General features: G+C 43.7%; 1 protein-coding gene across 1 annotated transcript in view; it reads right to left on the bottom strand.

The window, feature by feature from the left end:
• Positions 1 to 6932: 6932 nt before the first annotated feature.
• The window catches only part of ppp2r5d (protein phosphatase 2, regulatory subunit B', delta), a 37705-nt gene continuing 19196 nt past the window's right edge, over positions 6933 to 25441 (bottom strand). The window contains exons 8-17 of the mRNA XM_082556558.1: positions 16211 to 16270; positions 16019 to 16127; positions 15886 to 15939; positions 15119 to 15289; positions 11232 to 11359; positions 10747 to 10848; positions 10600 to 10672; positions 10163 to 10210; positions 9924 to 10034; positions 6933 to 9367 (exon numbers count right to left, since the gene is read on the bottom strand). Coding sequence (XP_082412684.1) covers positions 9230 to 9367; positions 9924 to 10034; positions 10163 to 10210; positions 10600 to 10672; positions 10747 to 10848; positions 11232 to 11359; positions 15119 to 15289; positions 15886 to 15939; positions 16019 to 16127; positions 16211 to 16270 — 994 coding nt within the window. The 3' untranslated portion in view covers positions 6933 to 9229. The remainder of the gene's footprint in view (positions 9368 to 9923; positions 10035 to 10162; positions 10211 to 10599; positions 10673 to 10746; positions 10849 to 11231; positions 11360 to 15118; positions 15290 to 15885; positions 15940 to 16018; positions 16128 to 16210; positions 16271 to 25441) is intronic.

Here is a 25441-nt window from a genome sequence, read left to right as displayed (position 1 = left end):
GGCTTTAAATTTGGCACACACCCCCAAATGGATGAAGGCTTTGTTGTCATGTGATCATTTTCATTGAATAGCGCGAAATTGCTCCACAGCGCCCCCTACAAAGTTTCAAAATATCAGCCCCTGCTCTGTGTTTTATCTATGAGTCTGAAACTTGGTAAGCTCATGGAAGATATTAAGATGTACAAAAAAGTCTCTTGGAGCAATATCCCAAATCCAACAGGAAGTCAGCCATTTTAAAATTAATGTGTAATTTTGGCGACATTTTCCCCTCTTTTCAGGCTTCATACTTTGACGAACTCCTCCAAGGGATTTCATCAGATTGGACCGATCTGAAGTTTGTGGAATCTAAAGACCTTTGTGATGTTAAATTGCGAAGCTTTTTACGTTCAGGGAAACGGGGTGGTCATGGCGGCACTTAGAGTTTCAATCACTCGCCAAAAAGCAGTAATCTGCTGTCACTCAAAAACACAATATCCAATCTCTCCCAAACGTCGCAGGTGTGATGAGACTCGAGCTCGGAAATGTTTGTTATGCCATTTGTCAGTAATAGTTAGAGCGCCACCTAGTGGGACGACTATAATCATGGTTCAATGAGATGAAATGTTAGCTGGTGGTTAAATGCATGATTTCCATCAATGTGACATCACATTGGACGTGCTGGTTTTAGGTGTTGGGCGTGGCTCGACACGCCAGGGTGCGAGGGCCCTCATAACGCTGCTTGCAGCTTTAATTAGGGCCCGAGCACCGAGAGTGCGAAGGCCCTATTGTATCTGCTCCGTTTCTTATTATTATTATTATTATTATTATTATTATTATTATTATTATTATTATTATTATTCAGGCAAAACAAGGGCCTTTTTGAGGGCCTAAACATGCTCAAAAACTCATGAAATTTTGCAGACATGCCAGGTCTGGTGAAAAATTTTGTATTTTAATGGTTTTACTTATGAGCACTGGGAAATGGCTCTAGAGCGCCACCTATGCCTTGTTAAATGCAGCCCTACGACCACATAGTTTGAGCTACATGTATGAAATTTGGCACACATGTGTATCATGACGAGCCGAACAAAAAAGTCAGTGGGCCCATTGATGCAAACCCAACAGGAAGTCCGCAATTTAGAAGTGAAGGTGACATTTTGGCTCTAATTTTGTCGTTTCCATGCCTCGAACTTTAACGAACTCCTCCTTGGAAATTGGTCGTATAAGCTTCATATTTGGTCAGTGCCAACTACACCCTTGTGCCATGTTAAATTGCGGAGCTTTTGAGTTTTCACAATACCATGAGGCCGTGGCGCCACGGCGAATTTCGATGACTCGCCATGAAAATCTTATTGCCTCTCATTCTGTCATACATTGTCCGATCTGGACCAAAGAGAACACATATGATAAGGCTCCAGCCCTGAACATATTTCAACTGCCATATTTGACGTCAGCGACAGCGCCACCTAGTGGGAACAGGAAATGTCATGTTTTACACTTTGGGGTACAGTATTGTGATGGGTGACATCTGCAGCCTCAAATTTCTCCAGGAAAGGCGTAAGGAGTTGGTCTTGGGTTACAGTGAAAACTGTGACTTTTCGCGAAAGGGTGTGACCTCAGCAGCATGGCGAACTTTGATATCTCGCCATGAAGAAACAAATTAGTATAACTCCATGAAATCCAGTCTGATTAGTACCAGACTTTACAGGCATGATATCAGACCCGCCCTGAACAAATTGATGTGCCCATTGTCAGGAATATGAAGAGCGCCACCTAGTGGGAACAGGAAATGTCATGTCTTACACTTTGTTGTACTGATTTTCACAGGTTCATTGTGGATACCTCAAAAGCGGTGAATGTCACCGTCAGTCCTTCATGATGCTGCAGTGCGAAAATTGTGACTTTATACTGAACGGTGCACCCTGGTGGCAACGCTGTTCACCATGAAAAATGAAGTGGTTTTTCAGGGGCTTGGAAAGTTTAAAAAGTCTTGAAATTTGGCCCACACCTCCAATGTGCTTAAGGCTTTGTTGTTATGTGATCATTTTCATTGAATATCCCAAAATGGCTTCACAGCGCCCCCTACAAAATTTCAAAACCACAGCCCCAGCTCTGTGTTTTATGTATGAGTCTGAAACCTGGTAAGCTTATAGGAGATATCAAGATGTACAAAAAAGTCTCTTGGAGCAATATCCCAAATACAACAGGAAGTCAGCCATTTTAAAATTAATGTGCAATTTTGGCAACATTTTACCCTCTTTCCAGGCACCGTTCTTTGACGAACTCCTCCAAGGGATTTCATCATATTGAACCAATCTCCAGTGTGTGGAATCTAAAGACCTTTGCGATGTTAAATTGCGAAGCTTTTTACGTTCAGGGAAACGGGGTTGTCATGGCGGCACGTGGAGTTTCAATCACTCGCCAAAAAGCAGTAATCTGCTGTCACTCAAAAACACAATGTCCAATCTCTCCCAAAGCTCATAGGCGTGATGAGACTCGAGCTCGGAAATGTTTGTTATGCCATTTGTCAGTAATGGTTAGAGCGCCACCTAGTGGGACGACTATAATGATGATTGAATGAGATGAAATGTTAGCTGGTGGTTAAATGCATGAATTCCATCAATGTGACATCAGATCGGAGGTGCTGGTTGTAGGTGTTGGGCGTGGCTCGACGCGATGGGGTGCGAGGGCCCTCATAACGCTGCTTGCAGCTTTAATTATTATTATTATTATTATTCAGGCGAAACAAGGGCCTTTTTGAGGGCCTAAACATGCTCAAAAACTCATGAAATTTTGCACACATGCCAGGTCTGGTGAAAAATTTTGTATTTTAATGGTTTTACATATGAGCACTGGGAAATGGCTCTACAGCGCCACCTATGCCTTGTTAAATGCAGCCCTACGACCACATCGTTTGAGCTACATGTATGAAATTTGGCACACATGTGTATCATGCCAAGACGAACAAAAAAGTCAGTGGGCCCATTGACGCAAACCCAACAGGAAGTCCGCCATTTGGAAGAGAAGGTGACATTTTGGCTCTAATTTTGCCATTTCCATGCCTCGAACTTTTGCGAACTCCTCCTTGGGGTTTGATTTCATAACCTTCATATTTGGTCAGTGTCAACTACACCCTTGTGCCATGTTAAATTGCGGAGCTTTTGAGTTTTCACAATACGGTGAGGCCGTGGCGCCATGGCGAATTTCGATGACTCGCCATGAAAATCTTATTGCCTCTCATTTTGTCATACATTTTCTGACCTTGACCAAAGTGAACACATATGATAAGGCTCCACCCCTGAACATATTTCAACTGCCATATTTGACACCAGGGACAGCGCCACCTAGTGGGAACAGGAAATGTCATGTTTTACACTTTGGGGTACAGTATTGTGATGGGTGACATCTGCAGCCTCAAATTTCTCCAGGAAAGCCTTAAGGAGTTGGTCTTGGGTTACAGTGAAAACTGTGACTTTTCACGAAAGGGTGTGACCCCAGCAGCATGGCGAACTTTGATGTCACGCCATGAAGAAACAAATTAGTATAACTCAATGAAATCCAGTCTGATCAGTACCAGACTTTACAGGCATGATGTCAGACCCGCCCTGAACAAATTGATATGCCCATTGTCGGAAATACGGACAGCGCCACCTAGTGGCAACAGGAAATGTCATGGCTTTAACTTTGTTGTACTGATTTTCACAGGTTGATCGTGGCCACCTCAAAAGCGGTGAATATCACCATCAGTCCCTCGTGATGCTTCAGTGCAAAAATTGTGACTTTAAACTGAACGGCGCACCCTGGTGGCAACGCAGTTCATCATGAAAGATGAAGTGGCTTTTGAGGGGCTTGGAAAGTTTATAGAGGCTTGAAATTTGGCGCACACCTCCAAATGGATGAAAGCATTGTTGTTATGTAACCATTTTCCTTGAATAGCGCAAAATGGCTCCACAGCGCCCCCTACAATATTTCAAAACATCAGCCCCTGCTCTGTGTTTCATCTATGAGTCTGACACTTGGTAAGCTTGTGTAAGATATCAAGATGTACAAAAAAGTCTCTTGGAGCAATATCCCAAATCCAACAGGAAGTCAGCCATTTTAAAATTAATGTGTAATTTTGATGACATTTTCCCCTCTTTTCAGGCTTCATACTTTGACGAACTCCTCCAAGGGATTTCATCATATTGAAGCATTCTTCAGTGTGTAGAATCTAAAGACCTTTGTGATGTTAAATTGCGAAGCTTTTTCCGTTCAGGGAAACGGGGTTGTCATGGCGGCACGTAGAGTTTCAATCACTCGCAAAAAGCAGTAATCTGCTGTCACTAAAAAACACAATGTCCAATCTCTCCCAAAGGTCGCAGGTGTGATGAGACTCGAGCTTGGAAATGTTTGTTATGCTATTTGTCAATAATGGTTAGAGCGCCACCTAGTGGCATGACTATAATCCTGGTTGAATAAGATGAAATGTTAGCTGGTGATTAAAAGCATGAAATCCATCAATGTGACATCACATCGGACGTGCCGGTTTGAGGTGTTGGCAGTGGCTCGACGTGCCGGGGGTGCGAGGGCCCTCATAACGCTGCTTGCAGCTTTAATTTAATTTGTTTCTGATTGAAATTGAATATTACTTAAACTCTCTTAAATTAACTTCCAATGAAAAAGGTTTATCATTGATTGAAATTCATTCAGAAATGTCTAACGAATGAGCTGTCACAACTTTCAAGTACAAAGTTGTTATGAAGTCTGTCACATTCCCCTTTTTTTTTTCTTTTTTTATCCTTTATTTATCCTTCTTATTTCATTGTACTGTATATTGTTACTCTTATTTGCCTTGTATTAGGGGTGCAACGATATTCGTATCGATATTGAACCGTTCGATACAGTGCTTTCGGTTCGGTACGCATATGTATCGAACAATACAACATTTGTAATTTATTTTATCAATTTTCCTTCTGACGATGCTGTCTGTGTTGAGCGCTCAGTGAATCTGTGTTCGACTACTCCGCCTAGGCTGCACTGTCGAGCGCAGATCCACTGAGCGCTCAACACAGACAGCATAGTCAGAAGGAAGAGCGCAGGGCAAGCTAGCGAGACAGAAGTTAAGCTCTACTTGCAAATTGAACCTCATTCAGATCTGGCGTTTGGAATTATTTTGGTTTTCATGTGACGTATGACCCTGAAGGTAAGCAGTCATGGACTAAAGTAAAACAGTATGTTGAATGTGCCATGCAATGCTCAATTACATTGGTGTGAACTAGTGTGTTAGCGCAGTTAGCTCGTTAATGTGTTGGCCGTCTAGCCCCATGCACGGAGCGATCGGCGGTAGCTCGTTAACGGAGATTTGCCGTGTTGTGGCGTTAAGGTCATTTCAACGAGATTAACCTGAAAGCACTAGTGGGAACACAACGAATATGACTGCACATTTACGCCGACATCATCCTAGTGCAAAGACAAAAACAACAAGCATGCTACTAACTTTAGCCGAGTCATTTAGACAGCTGTTAGCACATGATTCTCCTTATGCTGCTGAGAATATAGCCCAGAAGAAGCGGATAGTATAGCTTTTATTTTGGAAAGAGCCATTTCTCTGTAATAAACTCTCTTTTCCAAAGATGAGTGATTCCTCAATCAGATACAGGGCTCGCAAAATCGCTAGCCCGACGTCCCGGAGCTAGCGATTTTTTCAGTCGGGCTACCCTGCCCGTCGGGCTATTGTAGGAAGGAAAAATATATGTCAATGCTTTTGCATTCTTTCGGAAATGTAGCTGGGTAATTATGTCATTGGCATCGGTGAGCCACTGTCAATATGTGACATATTGAAGTCGCGTTTGAATTTGCGCTTGTTTTTTGCTTTCACTTTGCAATCGTGCGAACTGTGTATAGAGAGCGACAGCACTGATCTGTGAGTGATGATAATTTGTGCACCAATTCCTCTGACATCGTCTTATTAATCGTTAGCTTACTATGCAAACATGACAAGTGAAATCTCCCGCAGCTTAAACATGTGAGAGGTTGATCGCGCAGAGAATCGCTGAGCTTATGTGAGTGTGTGTAAAAGCAGCAGGATTTATATTTTAGTTCTGCTGAGCCAAATAAGACAGGTCAGGGTGAAGAAGTGACAGCCAAAGAAAAGCTTACCACAAAACGGAGAAGTTATGACAAATCAGACTATAAGGCAAAAAGAAAGTGCAGCTTTATGGTTTCATGGACAAAAGAATTTCTGTGGCTGCAATATGACGAGCTAAATAACCAGGGCTGCACATAAGTGGTCCGCAGGTGCGCATTCGCTGTCAAAATAAAAAACACGCACAAGGGTTAGGGTTAAATTTAAAAACTGTACTTTTGAGTTAAAATATATATTTATAATTTTAATAAATGACAAATTAAAAATGCATGAACATTTTTTTGTATCGAAAAAATATCGAACCGTGACACCAAAGTATCGAACCGAACCGTGAATTTTGTGTATCGTTGCACCCCTACCTTGTATGTCTACTGTACAAACTGAACTGGAATGACTGACTGTTCACTTTATAATTTCAATAAAGTTTGGAAAAAAAAAAAAACCTCTTCGGCCGCTCCCTTCTGCCGTATTTTGCGGCAAAATTATCCACACCCACCGCCGCGCTATGAATTGTGGGATATATGGGACCACGAAGCGTGGGGAAATCGACGGCGCATTTGGAGTACGCATTTGAAGCACACTTTGAATTGGGACAGCCGTCGTCGCGTGGCGGTGACGTAACTGCACTTGAAATGCGTACTTCAAGCGTGCAGACCCTGAATTGGGACACAGCTTGAGTTTAGTTCAGGGACGCTGCTGAGAGAAAATCAGTTGTGTCTTCACTGAGATGTTTGAGTGTTGCTGTGAGACAGGTGAGACCGCCATCTTTGTAGTTTTTTGTAGTTCACTTGTGTGTGTGCGCGTTTGAAAGAAACACGCAGTGGGCAGGTTGACTGTACTTCAGTTTATTTCTGCTGTACATACATGAACATCTGTACAAAATCAGACTTTCATACCATGTGATGCTCGACCTCATTAAACATCTGTACACGATGACAGGAAGCAATGTCTCACTGTCACGGCCCGAGTGGACAGCACGCCGTCACACAACCCCGCTCCACCTGTCAGTCACTGCTGGAGGGAAAAACAAACAGCTGTTTGTGCTAAAGGTTTGGTTCAGCAGCGGATTCAAAAACATTTTTTCAGCTCTCACAAAAAACAAAAATATAACTTAGACTGAGTGCGGGAAAGTTTGGTTCAGCCTGGAAACAGAAACGTTAACTCCAGCAGTGAATGACTGATAGGCGGAGGGGTCTCCGATTCTGACTGACAGCTGGATCTGTAGAGGACATGCCAACACGGCAGCAGGAAGAAGTGCACGAGCGACAACAAATGAAACAGGCCCACAAGAACAAAGACTAGAAAGTATGTCGGCGTGGCCACAAGTCCGTACGTGGGATAGTTACAGAAAAGACAGAACCGCCCATCTCCACGGAGGCCTTTTTTCTTTTGTTCCTCATGTTTCAAACTGTTAAACAAAAACACACGAACGGCGAGGTGGACATGTCACAGCGTGCAAAATGTTTGGCCAATGAGGTGCTAAATTCATACAACTGACTTCATGTCAGCGACGCCAAACAGGAAGCTGAAAACGAGCCAATCGCATTGTTCCAAATCTGCTTTTATTACGAGCATCAAAACTGAAACGAATTAAGTTTACGCTGTGAAGAATAAAGGATGGATCGTGTGACCTCAGCAGCCAATAAGGTTCCGACTCCGCTGACAGAAAAAACACACACAAAAAAAAATTCTATAAAGAAGCAAAACGTAATAAAAAAAAAAAGTTTAAAAAAAAAAAAAGGTGAAAATTAGATTTTAAAAAGTTACAAATTTAAAACTAAAATGTGAAAAAAAAAAAATCAAAATGAAGTTGCTGTTCTTTTACATGATGACGGCATCGTTAACCTTTCCTCCTGTGTCCTCTTTAAGGGCCCTCCCATCTGGCACCAGTGCAGTCAATCAATAACTGATCAATAATCAGAAGCGTTTGACCTTTAACCCGAAGAGCTGCTGGCTAACACTTGAGGCGAGGCGCCCTCAGCTGGACTAAATAAAAGATACACAGTGTGTGTGTGTTGGGGGGGTCCTGATAGGATGTTTACATTCACTGCGTCTTCCACATCATCATCATCGGCCCGCTTCAGTCTGCCGGACGTACAGACTAGCAGTCAATTGGCAGAGCTAGGGTTCAGGGGCGGAGCTGTGAATCCGCTGTTGGAGAACCAAGCGGGTCAGTGAACGCATCAGCGCTGCGTTCAGGTGCAACGGGACAGAAGTGAGGAGCTGCAGCAGCACTGCGAAGCCCAGACCACTCTGCGTCTACTTCTCGTTTCCACGGAAACACTAGGTCAAAAATCCCCCCTTTTGAGGAAGGGGCTCTACACAAAAAACTCCGCCTTGTCACGGTTCATGCTTTTATTCTGAAATGTCAGAATGCTGTAGCTGATGCCTTTTTGTTGAACTGTGAAGATGATACAGCTGATGCTTTTATTCTGAAAAATAGAAAATGAAAAGCATTTAGTTTGAAGCGTACAGATGCTACAGCTAATGCTCTTATTCTGAAAAACTTTAGTTGATCGTTTCGGCCGACTTTTATCTGTTAGCGCGTTTGTGATCATCGCTGTCCTGCTGTCCTGAACCTGCTATGGTTCTGATCACTAAAAACAGGAACCAGCTGACCTGCTGCTGGCTCACTGGATGAAGCATTCAAAGACGATTGTAAAAGTAACGGTGAGGCGTGTGGGCAGAAAGCAAATGCAGAGACAGCAGCTGCAGATCACGCAGCGTGGCGTCCTGGGGCAGGACGGGCTGCCGGCAATGTGTTGGTGTGCCTGATGTGGGTTCAGAACAAACAGCAGCAGGAGTTAAAGCGTGGGTGGAGGCGTGGGAGTGTTAGTGCAACATGAAGCTGATGTCCAATCACGGTGGACCGCTGACACAGTTTAAACAGCAGGTGGACGGACGGAGCTTCTACAGTGTCCTACGTGTGGTCGGCCACCGGGGGGCAGAGCTGAGCCGTTCTTATTTTTTTATTTATTTTTATTTTATTTTTTGGGTGAACGCGGCGGTGTCAGCTCCGCCCTAGTCTGACCCGGGACCAGGCTCTCCACGACGGCATCAACTTCCTCCCCACGGAGACGGACGCAAGGGGGCGAAGTCTGGATTAGGAGGGGCCGCCTCCTCTGGTCAGAGAGCCTCCTGATTGGCCGTCAGGTACTCTTCAGCTCGCTTGTGAGCCTCCAGAGCTTTGATGGTGTAGACGTCCTGCGGCAGCTCCGACTTCCTCCTCATCAGGACCTTATCCTTCTTTAGATCCTTCAGACCCTGCATGCACGCACATGCACACACACACACACACACACACGCGCACACACACACACAAAGATTCAGTGATTAAAAATATTTCACTCACTCTCTGAAACTGAACCAATATTAATCTTGGTCGGCGTTAAATTTAGAAATTACTAATTTTTTGAATTTTTCAAAATAAAATTCAAGTAAATTTAAATGTGTTTCTAAATAAAAACAAATGTACCAATAAAAATATTCTCTGGGATTTAAATGTTTTTCTTCTCATATTTAAAGTAAAATGTCAGACAATCGCTGAGAAACGAATTCTAAAGATGATTTTTTTGCACTGATTCAAACATTAAAATGTAAAATTACAGGAAATCTTTAACAATAAGTTTCATAATATTCATATTCATCTAATTTTTTAATTAACAATACTTATTGATGCAATTATAACTAAGAGTTCGGAATCAAACTGTCGTCACATCAAACAGGAAGTCACAGAGAAATTGTCACACCAGAATATTAAAGCATTTTGTCTGCGAGGACGTGAGTGAGATCACTCTGTCTTTGTGTGTGTGCGTGCTACCTGTGATGCCTCGCTCTCCACAGTCTTCTTCAGCAGCTGGATGTCTTCAGCTGTTGGCGTCTCTGTCTCCATTGAGTACACAGCAACGCTGCTGTTACTGTACACCATGTACTGCGCACACACACACACACACACACACACACACACACACACACACACACACACACACACACGTTACAGGTTGCCCTGATCCTCATGGATCGTCACATACACACATTAATTAGACACTGGGAGCTGACCTCTTCTTGTGGGTGGAGTCCTGGGCGTAGGGGGTGGAGCTTACTGCTCTGAAAGTAAAGAGAGACACAAAACGTTAATAGGGGAGGAATCCCGATGACCTCTGACCCACATTTCTTCTAGAGACTCGGGGGACAGAGCTGATTAATCTGCAGATCGATCAAACAGAAATCGCCCACAGAGTGAAATCAGTGAACAGCCACCTCCTGCTACAGACACACAGTGTGTCCTGGTTTAACATGAACTCACTGCTGCAGCACAAAGTGCTCCCCTCACACTGACGGGTAGTTTTCTCCCCGGTATCGTCCTGTAAATAGTTAGCTAACCAATCACATGACGTCACGCTGACAGAAACGTTAGCAGTTGTTTCTTAAAGCCAGCGTCAGTCACATCTGCAGGGCTCAGTGTGCAGCGTTTCACGTCCCCGTACTTGCTGTACCTGAGGGTTCTGCCGAGCCAGCTCCTCGATCCTGTGCCAAACCTCCTCCCGCTCCTTCAGCTTGTACTTCTCTCTGCAGGAGACGCACACAGTGAGAAAGAGGAGCAGAGGAAGAGGGGCAGAAAGCTGTGTGAATCCCAGTCGTACTTTTGTTTCTCGGCCTTGTACTGCTGCGTGCAGTCGTCAAACAGCTTCTGGTTCATCTCCATGAAGAGCTTCAGGGCGTTGTAGATCAGGCCGTGGATCGTCCTGAGGAGGAGGAGGAGGAAGATCAGTGTGGAAACAGTGTGAGCTGCAGCGAGAACAAACAGGAGCCAAGACTCTTTGTTTCATTTATGTTTTATTCATTTGTAACGTCTGTGACGGAGGCGGGACTGTGATGGCCTCATCGTCACACTGAACTCTGTGGGCGGGGATCATTGATCTCACAGGACAGAAAACGAGCGTGGGCGCCTCAAGCAGCTTCCTGCGCTCACATCCTCACCCTAACCCTCCAAAGCTCAGCTCTCATTGGCTCAGTATTGATCTGAACACTCGTTACATCAGCGCTCCTGCTGTCTTTGTCAGGACACCGCTGACTGGCTAACAAAGATGTGGGCGGAGCTGATCAGTGGTTTGTGTGTGCGCGTTACTTGTTCCAGTGGCTCTTGGAGTTCTTGTAGAGTGCAGGGAACATGATGGGGAGGATCTTGGCGGCGTTGTCGCTGATCAGACTCATGATGTACTCGTTGTTCCAGTAATACAGCGCTCTCTCTGCCACCTGCGCGCGCGCACACATACACACACACACACACACACACACACACACACACACACACACACACACACCTGTGTAGGTAAAAGCTGAGCTGCAGTAACTGGGAGCTCTGGTCTGATCTGGAGGACTCGGGTTAGAAGCCCACTGTGATGTCACACATTTTTACAAAAGCTGACATTCAGAGGAAATGACACGTTCAGGTTTGCATGGACACAACTAGGGCTGGGCCATATTATACCGTTCACGGTAATACCGGTATGATGTTAGGCAACGATAGGAAAATGAATTATCGCGATAGAATATGAGTAAAACGCGCATGCGCAGTGCCTTTGTTTTCATACGCACATGGCCGATTGTTGAGTGAAACAGATGAACCAGAATTGGTTTGTAAAAATGGTGCAACTTCCGTGATGTGGAACTGGTTTGATGTTTGTCCATCAGATACACAACAAAGCACATTTTTTTGCAGAACATGCAAGCGGCCGTCGTTATTGTCATATTTGTCGGACTAAGATGCTCTTAAATCTGGGAGTAATCTGGGTCCTAAACTCCGTATTCTTCGGGTCAAACGAACACTGCAGCATCACTGAGAGTTAAAAACTGTCTAAATTCTTTCATCTTTAATAAAACGATCAGCGTTGCTGATTACATTTAACGGAGTTAGAAGTTAGCAGGAAGCTAGCGGAAGTTAGCTCGCTAGTTTCGCTAGTTACCTAAGCATGATATAGCATGTTCTGACTGAGAGATTTCTGAAAAAAATCAAACGTACAGCTCTGCTCTCACTTCCAACATAAATGAAGACAGGAAACTAAACAGCAGTGACGTTTGTAGGGTTACTGAAGTTGGGCTAGCTGGTCTATAATGATGTGCTACGTGATCGCTAGCGACACAGCTATGTTAGCATAATATAAACAGTGAAGCTGGAGGACGAACACTAACACTTTTCCACTTATAAAAGTTAACGTGAAGGTTCCTCATGGTTAGAGACAAATGCAATCGCATGGCAGGATGCTGTAAACGGACCAAACTTCAGTCAGGAGAACAACTGAGATAATCCATCCACAATACGAGGTTAGTCATTAATATACTGCAACAACATGGGAATAGAGCAGCTGCCAGAGAATTCAACATTAATGAATCAATGGTACAGAAGTGGAGGAAGCAAGAAGAATGAGTTTAATAAAGTTTGATTTATCTGACTGCTTTGTTTCGCTTAATGTGCCTTATAATCCCGTGCACCTTATGGTCCGAAAAATACGTACTGCACACTGCAGTTTAATGTTGCAAAGCTCCTCTTTTTGGTAAATGGTAAATGGCCTGTATTTGTATAGCGCTTTACTAGTCCCTAAGGACCCCAAAGTGCTTTACACAACCAGTCATCCACCCATTCACACACTTTTAACTTCAGTGGATATTATACATGGTTATGCTCAGGATATGTCAGCCCATTTCTACTGGAAATGCCTTTTGGTTAAACTTTCAGCAAGGAATTTGCATTTGCACTGTTACATTTTTATTAAGCTTTAATGTACATAAAAACCAGCTTCTTGTTTAAGTGAAAATAAATGGAAGGTTGTCTTTTTGCGCTAGTAATGTTGTGGAGTTGTATTTTGTCTCGCATCAATTATATCGTCAGTTATATCGTTATCGCAAATTTTCAAATATATATCGTGATAAATATTTTTGGCCATATCGCCCTGCTCTAGACACAACTGAACACCTTTTCAACCAATCACATTCATTCCCTGATCCCATGAGTCCGTCACCAGGCGGCGGGGACAGGAAGCGGTCGTGTTTCACAGAAACAAACAGCCGCAACTGAGCGCGCTCAGACACAACATCGTTCACTGGATCCGACTTCCCACTGAAGGCTGTGCTCTCCGTGCCCGGTTCAGACCCAGCGTCACTGAGCACTTTATCCGGCCCACATCTCAGAGTCACGGGTAAAGCCAACATGCATGTGTTTGGACTGCGGAGGAAGACTCACAGCCACAACCACAAGCAGCCTTGCTGCTGCGAGGCTAACCACTGCGCCGCCACGCCGACATCAGGCACGTGCAGGGGGGGGCTAGAGGGGCTTGAGCACCCGCCCCTTTCCTGATGGGTGCCCAAAGTGCCCTTTTGTTGAGGCAACTTTTAAAAAAATAATAATTTTTAATGTGTGCGTGCGGAGTCCTGTCTGTGCTCCTCAACAATAATATTTAACTATTAATCACAGTTTTGCTAAATAAAAGGATCTGGCTTGCATCAGTCACATGACCACATTTAACCAATGATCGCCCTTGACGGCAGAACGCGCTGGTTACGAGCCGGGAACGAGCTCACAAAGAGCACGCGCATTTTTTCCGGTCTGGAGCTGCAGGAGAAACACAAGTTAACTCAGAGACACAGACTGATGCGACACAACCAGTAAGTAGGTGTACAGCGCACACTGTAGTGTGTAGCACACAGGAGTATCAGCTTATTACGTACACGTTGGACTGACGAACTGAAACAAACGAGCGTGCTGTGTGTGCAACAGCGCGACAAACATTACCTGTCCTTTTATTAACTGCACAGGTAGTGCTGGTCACAGCTGCTGGCTACCTGTGTAAGGCTGTCATGGGTCTGTAGCTCTGTCACATATTTAGGGAACATATTTAGTTTTAAAGTAAGTTTCCGGGCTTTTCCTGCCTTTCTGGAGGGATTATATTTCACTAAAAAATGATCTAATATGCATGTCCACATAATTATGCATTATTATAATATTTTAAAAAACACACACTGTATTTTAAAGAACATACATTAAGAAGCAGATTATATTAGATTTATATTTTAAATAAGACAAAATTTGGATTTTACAGCAGTAAATTGATTGTATCTCTACAGTTTAAACATGTAATAAGCTTTGCCCTGCACAGAGTGGATAGTGAAACAAATGGAATCATCATAATGACATTATTTCATATTTATTACTTCCCCCTCCTCATTGCTTTATTATTGTAGCTCTAGTAATAAATATGTAAGGATTCTGGATCAGCACTGTGATGCCCATAGTATATACAGTATTCTGAAGAAGGTCTAAAATGTCACTGTGTGTGTGTGCATGTGTGTGTTTTATTTAGATGGATTTTTTTTTAAAAGTATTACTCATGATATAACATTGTGCAGACATGGCTGGTAAGGACATGAGGAGGAAACAGCAGGAGCTGTGTGAGGCTACTAAAGGCAGGGCTATAACATTTTTCTGTCATCATTTTATTATAGATTAAGTGCAAGAGTTGTTAGGTGTGGATAATTAGATTATAGTTTATTGCAATAGCAAGTTGTGCCTTGTTCTCAGATAGACAGCAAGTGGAGAGTGATATATGAGATGATGGGATGGAAGGAAGAAGAGAAGCAAAGAGTGATTCACAGGCAGAGCCTAATTTATTTCTCACAGTTTTTTGTGTCCTTATGGTTCCAAGCGCTGTCACCAATCTTTGCATTTTGTTATTATCTCATGACACTTGTTTAATCTGCTACCATCTCTCCTGTGGACTTTTTAATGTCTACAGTCTCAGATCAACACAGCCCTGCCCTTCCCATATTAGACTCTTGATGAATGTGTGTTGTTGTTATTCAGCCTGGTTCAATGTGCCCCTTTTTAACTTTGGGCACCCGCCCCTTTAAACCTCTCTGCACGGCCCTGGCCGACATGCTTCCACCCTCAGTGAGCTGGAAGAGCCCAGACACACAACCGGCACCGTGGCAAACAGCTAACAGAAGCCCTGGTCCTGGTACCTGGAAGTGTGGGCTGGAGACACACTTGGCGAGCTGTCTAAAGAGCGGCTCCTGGACTTTGACGAACTCTGACGGCTCGATGACGTCCAGAATCTCCTCCAGCTCGTTCAGGAACATCACCTCCTTCGGACTGTGAGTTTTTGGCCAGAACTTCAGCAGACCCATGATCACCTGCAAGGGTCAAAGGTCAGCGTGTTACAAAAGTTTAGTTACAGCGATCATAACTGCAGCTCTCCAAACAAGCATGACGATTCAGTCGCTGAGCTTCGATGTGATGAAGAGCAGCTCTGACTAAACTAAGTGTAAATGGAGCCCGGCGTGCAGCCAGGAATCGAACCGCCAACCTTTCGATTAGTAGCTGACCTGCTCTGCCCATAATTATGACATCATCAGGTCAGCAGGGCCGAATCGTGCCACATGGATCAAGCTTGTTTGCTTGGTTTCTGGGTTAAATCTGCTCCGCCTTAAACTCTGATGTCTGATTGGCCGATCAAACGTGCACATGGCGTCCACATGCACAGTTTTTTAAATGTTTGTGAAATTTCTGCGTCAGCGTGAGTTTATGCTGACAGTGTGAACTTCCTGTTTCGGCAGGCTCAGGCGCAATAGCGACCAGTGAGGCCAGTGCAGAGTTGAATGCCCTGCAGGGTGAAGGCGCTCTGACGTGTTTTGGTACGCACTTCAGCGCATGACCGCGTATTTTTTGTGTGCGGCGCTGCAGAAACCCAGGGTTGTCATGGAAACAGGCTCAGCAGGGAGGTACTCACAGGTTCGGTCAGGCTGCTGTCCTTCTCCAGGAACTGGACCACGCAGTAGGCCAGCTGAAGACGAACAGACAGACGCAGTCAGCAGAGACACACGGACGCTACAGACGAACTGACGGACAGGGCGACCTCTGACCTGTGGGTGGTACACGCTCAGAGACTTCACTTTGTGCAGAGGCAGCAGAACCCGGATCAGGAACATCTTGTGTTCTTCTTTGAGAGGCAGCGCGAAGCCGTTAATGATGCTGAGACACACGGGGGGGGGGGGGGGGGGTCACTGAGGTCAGAGGTCACAGGGTGTGTGCGTGTGCGTGTGTGTGCGTGTTACCTGCCCAGGATCTCCAGCAGCTCAGCGATCCCGTTGTGATGTTCCGTCTCATAGATGAACCTGCAGGTGGATAATGTCAGAACCTCGACTTTATTCACGTCACACATTTAAAACAACAGAGCTGATTAAGGCTACGTCCACACGTACACGGCTGTTTTTGAAAACACAGATTTGTCTATGCGTTTGCACCTTTCGTCCACATGTAAACGGCGTTTTCGGTCACTGAAAATGGAGATTTCTAAAAACGCCGGTCAGGGTGGAGATTTTCGAAAACTCAGTTTTTGCATTTACATGTGGACAAGGAAAACGCAGAAAACGCAGCGTCAAAGATGTGCGCCGCGTTATTGTTTCGGTGAAATGAATTTCTACAATACTGTTACTGTTAATTCTACTCTCTGCAGTGTTTAAATGCTTACATACACACAGTTACTGTCCCTCCACACATACGACTCGGTTCTGCTTCTATGCCCCAGCTTTGTTTACTATTTCCCACCGAGGCTTCTACACTTCTGATTGGCCGACATTTCTACACTGTTAGGAATATATCGCCAGCTGTTTATTTGGCATGTTCCTAGCAGCGTTTACGTGTGGATGGGATTGTTTTTTAAAACGAAAACGGAAAATCTCAGTTTTCAAAAATACCCGTGTACGTGTGGACGTAGCCTAACACAACGATCAACATTAAAATAAAATCAGAAAATCCAATCGTCTGTGAGGATGTCAAATATGTACCAATGTGTTTTTAATAAAGACTTAAATGTGTGCAGGTATGGAAAGGTAGCTTCTTCCATAGATCTGCTGTTACTGCTGCAAAAGCTCCGTCACCTCAGGTGAGCTCAGAGCTCTCACAGGTGTGTGAATGTGGAGCAGCTCAGACAGGTGCACAGGTGCCAGTCTGTGAAAAAGTAGCAATAAAACCGTAAAATCAATTCTAAGGTGAAGATAAAGGGGTGTGGTCATGCATGCATGTTCGATACCTGTGAAGCCCAGCACGATAAGGCTTCAGTTTGGCTCTGATGAAACCAGTCCAGACTTTTTACAGCAACACAACCATAAGGAGCCAAATGACTCGAGTGTCAGAAGACTCCCTTAAGGGGTCAAACTTAAAGCCTGTGACATCTGTCTTTCTGTCATTAAGATTTAACAAATGTATCCTCATCCAGGGCTTAATCGCTAAGACAGTTTAGCTCAGGCTCCCATGGATCTCTGCTGTTCAGCCGAATGAGCACACACACATTAGCAAAAAGGTAATATACACAGTGAAAAAAGAAGTGGGCTCAGAATATACCTTGAGGTACTCTTAAAGCGAGAGGTGATGTTGTAGAAGAACAGTCTCCCACAAGTACAGAGAAACCTCTGCTGGTGAGGCATGAACCTCGTCAGAAGTGGTTTTGATTGGAGCTTGGTGTTCTAGACGAGACAGAAGGACGCCAAAGGCAGCAGACGAGTCTAGAAGCAACGAGCGGTCTCTGATCTAGAACCTGACTCAAACTCTTCCACACACAATATAAACGACTGTGTCTGTGACGCAGTCATTTAGATACAGGTCTGGAATTAGCAGTGTTGGCCAAGCTACTTTGAAAAAGTAATTAATTATAGTTACTAGTTACTTCTTCAAAAAAGTAACTGAGTTAGTAATTGAGTTACAAGATTCTAAAAGTAATTAATTACTTGAAAAGTAATTCAGGGCTCTAGACTAACTTTTTGCCACGGTTGCACAAACGTTAGGCACACCTAAATTTTTCATCGCTGAACACCGCAGTTTTACATGTGCACTTTTTTTGGGGGGGGATTGCTGTCCACACAGACAATATTGATTTGTAAATGATTAACTAACAATCTTGTGCTTGTGCTTAAAGTGCTTTGGCACTCTTTGGTGATATTGTAGACAATGTTAAACTTAATAATCATCTCGGCTCCTCTGACGAGCTGTTTGCTGCTGAAAGGCCATGGGCAGAGGGGACACTTGGGCATTTATCGCAGCATATATTGTGTTTTCTGGATACACTGCTGCTTTTTCAGCGTTCAGAGATTGATGGCTCTGTGTCAGAGCTGGCTATGAATTTCAGACGGATCAGGCCTTAACTTAACAAAAAGTTATCAATAATTCTTTTCATCTTTTCTCATTACCCACAGCTACATCCACTCTGTGGGGCCTAGGCTGCTCACTAGGGCTGCGTATCATCACTGATTTCTATAATCCATTTGATTCTGATTCAAGAGATCCCAATTCAATTCAGTTTTGCCTCAGACAGTCAGAAATATAATTCTGATCATTTATCAGTACTGATACATGTGAGCCTTCATCAGAGGTGTGAGCATCACAGCAGAGGCCTTAGTGTCAAAGTAACTGAGAATAAAACTCAGAAAAACATGAAGGAGATTTTCCTGGCCTGGATTTTTATAGCAGAGAACCTTAAAAATATTCTGCAATATTCTGCAATTTTGCATAGTTTTAAAAAGTTTAAATTTCTTCAAATTGAACAGCAGAAATGAGGCTCTTTTTCTTTCAACATATTTTTATTGATTTTATAATTGAACAGTATACAACAATCACCTTCAAGAGAACACAATAGAAGGTGGACAGCAAGTCAACAAGGTGGTAATACAGCATACATAAATGTTACAACAGAGTACATTTCACTTAAGTTTATCCATCAGGCTAATGACTGGTTGCCAAATCTTATAAAAAACTCTCTCTCGGTTAGACAAGGTAAGAAATTAGGCTTTCTCGTCCGAGGTCATTTAAGTAAAAAACAAAACAAAACAAAAAACAGCGGCCGACAGCGCTGTAAACAACGGTAGACTGACGGGTAATAAGAGAATGAATAATGCCAAAAACAGAGATTTGAGACGGGAAACTGTCCTTGAGAGAGCGAGAGCTGTGCATGAAGTGTGATTTTATCGTGGGGGAAGCAAAACAGCAAAAGTTAGTGGGAATTCATGACGATGTTTATCAAATGTGAAGCGTAGTTTGCATCTTCTTTTGCTGCTGGTTCAGTGAATTTTGGTTGGAGAGAGACAAAACCTGCAGCTCAGAATCGAGTGCAAAAAAAGATGTAAACACAGCGCGGACCCGATGCATCAGAGTCAGCGAGCTGTGGGCTTTCAGCCCCGACGCCGTGTCCGTGTGCGGGCTGAAAGCCGAGAAAGAGAAAGCTGACTGATGCGTCGGGTCCACTCTGCGTTTACGTCTCTGTGCAGAATCCGTGTACCTGCTCTCATTTACTGTTTGGTGGTTGTTGAAATAGTTTTGTGAGCTTTAACCTGAGATTCTCGCGTTTCTGGCAAAAAACATTTATATTTAAAAGTCGATTCAGGATTTAATGAATTGATATCGCTTTATTCAAGCTACTCACCTCTGTCTATCCGCCTGCACTTTCAAACGTACACACGAAGGACTACATGAATATCTGGACCACGACCAATCAGAGCGGTCCCGCCCCTGACTATCTCTGATTGGTTTAGACCACGATAGGGGCATAATATGTGTCTGTTGTTGACCACACGGAGACTTTCAGAGTTGCAAAGACTTTTTTTTTTTTGTTATTCGAACAGGTGGTCACACCGGTGCAACCTAAGATTTTTTTTTAGTCACACCATTGAAAAATTTGGTCGCACTCTAGAGCCCTGCAATCATTGCGTTACTTAAAAAGAAAAAAAAGTTTAACCTTCTGGGGTCCAGGTTATAATTGGCCATTTTTAACTACTTTTGATGTTTCCTCTACATTCCACCTTTAAAAACTGTTTACTTTGCCTTGTTTTCAGCACAACCTCACATGTCTGAATTTACAGTTGTGTTTTCATTTTGACAAACTGTATTAACACAATTGATCTAAAAATCAGACAAAAAACAAAATTCGAGTAGAAAAAGTTATATTTTTACTGTGACAACCAAACATATTTAATGAATCATATTTCATAACTTTAAATGCAAACAAATGGTCAATTTAAAAATCATATGCACAAGTTTTGCAAACAACAAAGTTATTTGCAGCCATTTACCTTTGACCCCCTTTTTTTAAAATAACCATTTCAAACTATTTACAGAACAATCAGCTGTTCTTCAATAAGATGCCACACAAATTATTTGTGCCACTCCAAAAAAAATAATTTCTGTCCACCATAAAGGAGAACATCACAGCCTGATACCTGCAGGTCTGACAGCAGCAGCTGTATCACTCCTGTTTCTACCTGGAGGCAGCAGTTGCCTCATTGTTCTGACACACAACACAAAACTATCCACAACACTACACACTAACTACACAAGACAACACACTAACTACACACTCCAAACACCACAAATCTCTCAAAACTCGCTCTCTCTTTTTCTGCTGTCTCTCTCTCTCTCTCACTGTCACTCCTAAAACTTTTCCCTCTTCCCAAACAACCAAATGTCATGTTGCCATATCATTTTTTGGATTGGTGGACATGGTGCATTTTTCACCAACATGAACGAGTTGTTTTTGGTTTTGTTTTTTTATGTTTTGGTCATAAGCAGAGTGTGCTTGCTAGCGCTGTCCTTAGACGTTAAACGTGACGAAACTATTGAGGAAAAACACCGTGTAAAATGATAAATGGTCTGTATTTGTATAGCGCTTCACTAGTCACTAAGGACCCCGAAGCGCTTTACACATTCAGTCATTCACCCATTCACGCACACTTTCACACACTGGTGATGGCAGCTACATTGTAGCCACAGCCACCCTGGGGCGCACTGACAGAGGCGAGGCTGCCAGACACTGGCGCCACCGGGCCCTCTGACCACCACCAGTAGGCAAAGGGTGAAGTGTCTTGCCCAAGGACACAACGACCGAGACTGGTATATATAACCTTGTTGCTTTATCATCTTGAAGTGGTCATGTGATTGGCTTATCACGACTACTTTAGTGTTCCTCAGTCAAACAGCAGTCATTAGTTAGATTACTCGTTACTGAAAAAAAAGTAACGCCGTTATTCCCATCACTGGTAATTAGAAAGAACAGCTCCTTTTCATAAGTCTGTGAAGGTTCTCAGTCATCCAGGTCATCGTAGTCAAAGGAGCTTGCAAAGAAAAGCGTCTGGACTTCTTTAAGTTACTTGAAGACGTTTCACCTCTCATCCGAGAAGCTTCTTCAGTTCTAAGGTCAAATGGTGAATGATAAGGTGATAAGGTGGGGCCAGGTTTCACAATGAGCTCACCCGAAACTCTGGCTGATTGGGACCCACACCCAGTTTCACACCTTGGCTCAGGCGATTAGAGGATCATCAGGGGGTCCTTTTGTCCCTCTGTGGGGGGAAACTCCCACTAGGTTTATATCTGGGACTCTCCACCATTCGACCTTAGAACTGAAGAAGCTTCTCGGATGAGAGGTGAAACGTCTTCAAGTAACTTAAAGAAGTCCAGACGCTTTTCTTTGCAAGCTCCTTTGACTCCTTTTCATAAGACGCTGCACACCAGCGTGTTTATAGGCAGCTGGAACACAACCATGTTCAAAAGAACTGTTTATCAGAGCAAGAATAGTTGGTTGTCGGTTTAGGACCCGGATGGCTTGGGGATAGAAGCTCCTCCTGAGTCTTTCTATCCTTGCCCGGAAGATGCGGAACCTTCTACCAGATTGCAGAAGTTGGAACAGGTTGTTGCCAGGATGGGACGGGTCCTTCAGTATCTGCTCTAGTCCGGCATCTCCTGGTGTAGGTGTCCTGAAGCGGGGGGGGAGCAATCCTGCAGCAGCGTTCTGCTGTACGGATCACTCTCTGGAGAGCTTTTTGGTCCTTCACACAGCTGTTCCCAAACCACGATGTCATGTTCTGTGTGAGGATGCTCTCCACAGCGCCTGTATAGAAAATCCTGAGGATCTCTGGAGAGACCCTGAACTTCCTCAGTTGTCGTAGGTGATACAGGCGCTGCCTAGCCTTTTTGGTCTGGACCTGAATGTGGGCAGCCCATGTCAGGTCTGAGGAGATGTGGACACCAAGATACTTGAAGGACTGCACCCTCTCCACTGGAGCTCCATTGATGATAATGGGCTTGTAGTCTCTGTGCTGACTCCTTCTGAAGTCCAGGGCTCGCAAAATCGCTATCCCGACGTCCTGGGGCACTATTGTGTTAAGCACTGAACTGTAATCAACAAACAGCAGTCTCACATACAGTAGTTACCCTGTTTCTTGCCCACGATGGCGTCCTCTGTGGATCTGTTGGGTCGGTAGGCGAACTGCAGCGGATCTGTGGTGTCTGGGATTGAGGAGGAGATGATGTTCTTCAGCGGCCTCTCGAACACCTTCATTACTACTGAGGTCAGTGCAACTGGCCGGTAATCGTTCAGGGATGAGGGTTTGCTGTTCTTGGGCACAGGGATGATGGTGGATTTTTTGAAGCATGTGGGGACCACAGACTTTGCCAGGGACTCGTTGAAGATGGAAGTGAACACACCTGCTAGCTGGTCAGCACAGCAGACAGTCAGTGATGCTGTCTGGCCCCGCCGCTTTCCTTGTGTGTTCACTCTCCTCATTGCCGCTCGGACGTCATGTTCCATGATGCTGATCACCGGTCTCTCGCTGATGACGTCACTGTCCTCAGTAGTCAGAACTGGTTGTAGAACTGGTTCAGCTTGTTGGTGAATGCAGAGTCGGCATTGATCGGCGCAGTGACCCTGGTTTTGTAGTCCGTGCCACATACTCCGTGTGTCGCCCTGGTGGAAGTGAGACTCCACACGCCGTATGAGGCCGCTTTGTAGGCACTCATATCGCCAGTGGCGAGACCTGCATTGTAGGTAGCAGTCTTGGCGTTCACTGGAGGGCGGATCGATCTGTCCACCCATGGTTTCTGGTTCGGGAATGTGGTGACTCTCGCAGTGGGGATAATCTCCTCCGCTAGCATGTTGATGAAGCATACTGCTACTAGGGCTGGGCCATATTATACAGTTCACGGTAATACCGGTACAGTGTTAGGCAACGATGCCTTTGTTTTCATACGCACATGGCCAAAAAAGCATGGCGGCAACGGAGAACGAGAAGGGAGAAAGCGGATCATTGAGTGAAACGGATAAACCAGAACTGGTTTGTAAAAATGGTGCCACTTCAGTGATGTGAAACTGGTTTGGGGTTTGTCCGTCAGATACCCGCTAAAGCACATTTCTTTTTGTAGAACATGCAAGCGGGCCGTCGTTATTGCCTTATTTGTCGGACTAAGGTGCTCGTAAATCTGGGAGTAATCTGGGTCCTAAACTCCGTCCGCTTCAGGTCCCAAAGTCAAACGAACACTGCAGCATCACTGAGAGTTAAAAACTGTCTAAATTATTTCATCTTTAACCCTTTAAAGCCGGTCGGAGCGGACACGCTCCGTTTTGCTTAACTATTTTTAAATCCCGGTAGCACTGCAACCACGTAAGCTAACACAATAATTTCTTCTGCATATGAAACCGGAGGAGTTGTACTTACATCTTATGCCATCAGCTTGTCCTAGGTCACAGTTTCCTTCCACATATAGCTTTGCAAAAACTGCATAAAAAGCGCTTGCAGCAACAAAAACATAATATTCCAGAAACACGCTTTGCCGATCCGATCAGCTGTTTGTAACACTTCCTATGTCCATCAGCGCGAACTATCGCATGTCCGCCATGACCTGCCTAAAACCGGAAGTGACGTCATTTTGCGGAAATGTAGTTTTTTTACTCATCAGGGCCTTATGAGCCTATACTGGTGTTTTTAAAAGTTATGTTTGACTTTATGACTTTCTGTGTCGTTTCTGGGATGCTTAGGACTCATATTGCACTGCTGGAAATAGTTTATTTTGATGCACATGCTGTTTTTTTGCAAATTTGCATTATAATATTAATTTTCGTTTTTCCTGCAGTATATAAAAATTTGGTGTATTTAAAAAAAAAAAAAAACAAACTACGAAGACACTTAAAATAAATTTCCTGTGGTGGGAAACTATTTTGTGCAACTTTTTTGTATTTACAGTTTTGAGGGATAAGCCTCTTAAATTTCTCTAACTAGAAATATATGTTTAAAAAAAAAACAAAAACGATTTTTAATTTTTTGTAGTTTATTGCAGTTTTTTGCAATTTATGTAATTACTATGCACTTAATGCAGACATATTATTAAAATTTGGGCTATGATGGTTGTATTGATGTATATCAACTTGAAATGCTCCCAAAAATGGCACTACGACATGTAAAAATATAATATAAGCTCTGGTGGACTTGGTTCTATGGTAGGTCTTAAAGGGTTAATAAAATGATCAGCAATGCTGATCATTTTATTAACCAGGCTATCTATGAAGTTTAACATCCAGGCATCCTTGAAAACAGAATTTATTACAGCTAGCGGAAGTTAGCTCGCTATTTTCGCTAGTTACCTAAGCATGATATTGCATGTTCTGACTGAGAGCTTTCTGAAAAAATTTAAACGTACAGCTCTGCTATCACTTCCAACATAAATGAAGAAAGGAAACTAAACAGCAGTGACGTCTGTAGGGTTACTGAAGTTGGGCTAGCTGGTATATAATGTTGGGCTAGCTGGTATGTAATGATGTGCTACGTGATCGCTAGCGACACAGCTATGTTAGCATAATATAAACAGTGAAGCTGGAGGACGAACACTAACACTTTTTCACTTATAAAAGTTAACGTGAAGGTTCCTCATGGTTAGAGACAAATGCAATCGCATGGCAGGATGCTGTAAACGGACCAAACTTCAGTCAGGAGAACAACTGAGATAATCCATCCACAATACGAGGTTAGTCATTCATATACTGCAACAACATGGGAATAGAGCAGCGGTGATAGAATACAGCATTAATGAATCAATGGTACAGAAGTGGAGGAAGCAAGAAGTGTGAGTTTGATTTATCTGACTGCTTTGTTTCGCTTAATGTGCCTTATAATCCCGTGCACCTTATGGTCCAAAAAATACGTATTTGACTTTTTTTATTTGGCACACTGCAGTTTAATGTTGCAAAGCACCTCTTTTTAACTTCGGTGGATATTATACATGGTTATGCTCAGGATATGTCAGCCCATTTCTACTGGAAATGCCTTTTGGTTAAACTTTCAGCAAGGAATTTGCATTTGCACTGTTAAATGTTTATATAGCTTTAATGCTAGGGCTGAACGATATATCGCATTTGCGATAATATCGCGACATGATCAAGTGCAATTTTCTAACCGCAAAGGCTGCGATTATACTCTGGACATGTCCAAATTCATGGGCTGCATCCTCCTGAGGCCGCATTTGTAGACCGATTA

This window comes from Aulonocara stuartgranti (assembly GCF_965226115.1).
Source record: "Aulonocara stuartgranti genome assembly, chromosome: 13".
NCBI lineage: Eukaryota > Metazoa > Chordata > Actinopteri > Cichliformes > Cichlidae > Aulonocara > Aulonocara stuartgranti.
Note: the sequence above shows the minus strand (reverse complement) of the source record. Positions and strands in the feature narration are given on the sequence as shown.